The 3,890-nt window shown below is 55.8% G+C and overlaps 2 protein-coding genes across 2 annotated transcripts in view; one reads left to right on the forward strand and one right to left on the reverse strand.

The window, feature by feature from the left end:
- The window catches only part of EAH_00053820 (succinate dehydrogenase (ubiquinone) flavoprotein subunit, mitochondrial, putative), a gene marked incomplete at both ends in the record, with an annotated part of 6,261 nt that extends 4,612 nt beyond the window's left edge, over positions 1 to 1,649 (reverse strand). Inside the window, 4 exons of the mRNA XM_013397841.1 lie at positions 66 to 141; positions 934 to 1,031; positions 1,251 to 1,343; positions 1,502 to 1,649. Coding sequence (XP_013253295.1) covers positions 66 to 141; positions 934 to 1,031; positions 1,251 to 1,343; positions 1,502 to 1,649 — 415 coding nt within the window. The remainder of the gene's footprint in view (positions 1 to 65; positions 142 to 933; positions 1,032 to 1,250; positions 1,344 to 1,501) is intronic.
- A 708-nt stretch (positions 1,650 to 2,357) lies between these two features.
- Positions 2,358 to 3,792, forward strand: EAH_00053830 (DEAD/DEAH box helicase, putative; the record flags this gene model as incomplete). Its single annotated transcript, XM_013397842.1, has 2 exons — positions 2,358 to 3,153; positions 3,485 to 3,792. Coding segments are annotated over 2 exons (1,104 nt in total), but the record flags the coding sequence as incomplete, so codon positions are not given.
- Positions 3,793 to 3,890: the final 98 nt, after the last annotated feature.

A 3,890-nucleotide genomic window follows, 5' to 3' on the forward strand; every position in this document is an offset into this window, starting at 1 on the left:
CCCTAAAACATAAAACCGTAAACCCCAAACCCTAAACCCTAAACCCTAAACCCTAAACCCTACACCCGGCCTCTCGCTTGCCTGGTCGCCTAGCCAATCCGATCCTTTAATGGTGTCGAAGGCATGCCACCGCCAGTCATCCTGTTCACATCACAAATCCCTAAACCCTAAACCCTAAACCCTAAACCCCAAACCCTAGCCATGCAAGCACGCATCACCCGCAAACCGCCGTGCTATCGGTCCTCAGCATGTTGCTGCAGCCGTTGCTGTTGGCGCTAGAAGGCAGCTAGCCACCCTCCTTGCGGAAGGTGTTCCTCTAGCTAGCTAGCTAGCTGGCTAGCTAGATAGCTAGCTAACTAGCTATGCCTGGAACGATGCGCTTGCCCCACTCGACAACACCTGATGTCAGCTAGCCAACTGCTCCGTTGGCTAGCTAGAAGCTTGACTAGCTACAGGGCTAGCTAGAGAACTACCTAGCTAGAAGGCTGGCTAGCTACAAGGCTAGCTAGCTAGAATAGATGACTGGCTAGCTGGCTAACTAGAAGGCGCTCCCTAGGGAAGGCAGCACCATCCTCAACGCCCCCGCATCGAAGTGCCCTGCTCTATAGGGTTGAGCTGGCTAGCTAGCTAGCTAGCTTAGCTAGCTTGCTTAGCTAGCTGCCTCTCTATCTAGATAGCTTAGCTAGCTGCCCCCCTAGCTGGCTAGCTAGCGGTAACGGCTCTCCTGCACTAAGATACATCGCTAGCTGGCTAGCTGGCTAGCCAGCTAGCTGAGCCTGGGGCTCTGAGGTCCCTCGTCGGCGGCGGGCATTCTCCCCCACGAGCTAATGCTGTTAACTGCCTCGAGTGCTGCCTCCATAGCCAGCCAGCTAGCTAGCTAGCTAGCTAGCTAGCTAGCCATATAGCTAGCTAGCTAGCTGTTGTGAACCTGACCTCGCACATGTTACCGAGGGCCGCGTTGATGCCGCCCTGCGCAGCGACTGTATGCGAACGAGTCGGGAAGAGTTTGCTAATGCATGCTGTTCGTAGACCTGAACCAGCAGCAGCAGCAGCAGCAGCAGCAGCAGCAGCAGTGTAGATGCACAACAGGACTGCTGCTGCTGTTGCTGCAGCTGCAGCAGCACGGAGAGCAGCAGCAACGGCAAGGGAAACCCTCCTCTTGCGACTAACAGAAGATTAACTGCGGAAACTTCAAAGGGCTTTATAACAATCTTGTCGCTAGGGTTTAGGGTTTAGGGTTTAGGGTTTACCTTGCGAGGCCAGCCCAAATGCCGCCCGAAGGCCGGCGCCCCCCGCACCCACAACAACAGCATCATACGTGTGCGTCTTTACCTCATAACCACCTGTAGCAGCAGCAGCAGAAGCAGCAGCAGCAGCAGCAGCAGCGGGAGGTTGGAGGAACGCTAGTGTGTACGCCTAGCAGCAACAGCAGCAGCAACAGCAGCAGCAACAGCAGCAGCAGCAGCAGCTTCACAGGGACACGCGGCTTCCTCAGGCTCACCAATCTTTGAAACTGTCGGTCCTGATGCTGCAGCAGCAGCGGTGGAAAAGCAAGCTGTACGGTGGGTGCTGCTGCTGCTGCTGCTGCGTGCAGCAGCAGCAGCAGCAAGGCTGCTAGATATGTGCCTCTTAAGTGATGCTGCGATCATCGTTGCAGCAGCAGCAGCAGCAACAACAACAAAAACAACAGAGACAATTCAAAATAGAAGAAGGAAGCCACACTCGGACAAAAGACGGCAGCGCTGCTGCTGCTCCTGCTGCTGCTGCTGCTGCTGCTGCTGCTGCTTCAGCTGAAAGAAGGTGGGAGAAACACTCGCTGCTCCCCAAGCACTGGGCTTGATTCGGGTTGCCAACGCTGCTGCTGCTGCTCCTGCTGCTCCTGCTGCTGCTGCTGCTGCATGCAGCAGATCCAGCAGCAGCTGTTGCTGCTGCTGGAGCGGACTCGGCGCAGCAGCAGCAGCAGCAGCAGCGGCAGCAGCAGCAGCAATTGTTGCATTGTCTACTTGAGTTTTTTTGTCAATTTCAACAAAACTTTTGCATTAATTTTTTTAATTTCGCCCTGCCTTTTACCTAACACACATGCTGTGGCGTGTGGGGTGTATCTGCAGCACAGGAACGACCGGAGCAGCACGAGCAGCAGCAGCAGTAACAGCAGCAGCAGCAGCATTGTCTTCTATTAGTTGACTCACCTTCTGCTGCAGAGGAACAATCTGATTCTCTTACTCGCCTAGGGGCCCCCACCTTCTCATGTGTAGCCCTTCGGCGAGTAGCAGCGGCAGCAGCCGCATCTTCAGCAGCAGCAGCAGCAGCAACAGCAGCAACAGCAGCAGCAGCAGCAGCCGCAGCAGTAGAGCGCAATGGACGCAGGAAATGTGGGGAGGCGATCGGGCTACAGGGGCCAACAGCAGGGAGTAGCTGCAAGTGCTGATGCTGCTGCTGCTGGTGCTGCTGCGGGTGAAGAACGTTTGAACAGAAGAGCAGCAGCAGCAAGACCAGCAGCAGCTGCTGCTGCTGCAGAGGCAGACGCAGCAGCAGATGGATCTGCTGCTGAAGCCCCACAAGAGGGATATTTCGAGGAGGGTTACGACGATGCGGAGACAATCTATGAGCTGAGTGCTGCTGCTGCTGCTGACTTCCTGCAGCAGCAGCTGCAGCAGGGAGCAGCAGCAGCAGCTGCTGCTGCAGGCCCGTCAGGCCAATACCGTCTGTTGCTGCAGCAGATGCCAGAGGGACCCGAAGCAGCAGCAGCAGCAAGAGCAGCGCAGCGCAGCAGCAACCCTTGGGAGCGCTCGTCAGATGTGCAGCAGCAGCCTCTCTCCGTTTCTGCCTGGGAGTCTGTATTAGCAGCAAGAGGAATCAGTTATTCAGCAGCAACAGCAGCAGCAGCAGCAACAGCAGCAGCAGAAGGGGGCTTGTCCTCGTCAGTAGAGGCAGGTGAAGCGCCGCAGGAAGCTGCCTCTGCACCAGCAGCAGCAGGAGGAGGCGCAGCAGCAGCAGCAGCAGCAGGAACAGCAGCAGCAGCAGCAAATAGAATTCTTTCTTTTCAAGATCTAGGGATTCTGCCTCCTCTGCTGCGAGCCCTTACAGCACAATGTTATAACGTGCCTACGCCTGTGCAAGCAGCAGCTCTACCTGTCACTCTAGCTGGCCACGGTAACAAACCCTAAACCCTAAACCCTAAACCCTAGCGAGTTCGAAACCCTTACTGCCCCCGGACAGTCCCTGCGCAAACCCTAAACCGTCACAACAGCGGCTATGCAAGCATTAGCCCCTTGCCGCGCAAACCCCTAAACCCTAAACCCTAAACCATTCACAAACCCTAAACCCTAAACCCTTAGATCACTGTCAATTCGAAGCCCCAAACCCTCGGCCTTCTCCAACAGAGCAGCAGGTGCGTGTGCGTAATGCGCCTTGCCCCACATCTTGAAACCCCTTCTTAGGGTTTAGGGTTTAGGGTTTAGGGTTTGGGGTTTGGGGTTTGCAGACGCTGTGATTCAAGCAAAATCAGGAACGGGTAAGACAGTTGCGTTTGCGCTGCATGCATTGCAGCTGCTGCTGCTTGCTGCGGAGCGAGAGGAGCCGGCAGCAGCAGCAGCAGCAGCGGCCGCAGCGACAGCAGCAGCAACAACCCCAGCAGCAGCAGCAGCAGCAGCAAACACTGCAACAGCAGCAGCAGCAGCTGGAGTCTCAGCACAGTTCTTTGGCTTCGCCCTCGTCGTTGCTCCCTCGCGTGAACTCGCAGCACAAACCCGCAGTGAAATCCAAAGCCTAGGCGCCCACATCAAACAAATCGTAAACCCTAAACCACAAACCCTAAACCCTAAACCCTAAATATGCAGTGAAATCCAAAGCCTAGGCGCCCACATCAAACAAATCGTAAACCCTAAACC

This window comes from Eimeria acervulina, genomic scaffold, assembly GCF_000499425.1.
Source record: "Eimeria acervulina Houghton genomic scaffold, Eah_scaff1008, whole genome shotgun sequence".
Classification (NCBI taxonomy): Eukaryota; Apicomplexa; class Conoidasida; order Eucoccidiorida; family Eimeriidae; genus Eimeria; species Eimeria acervulina.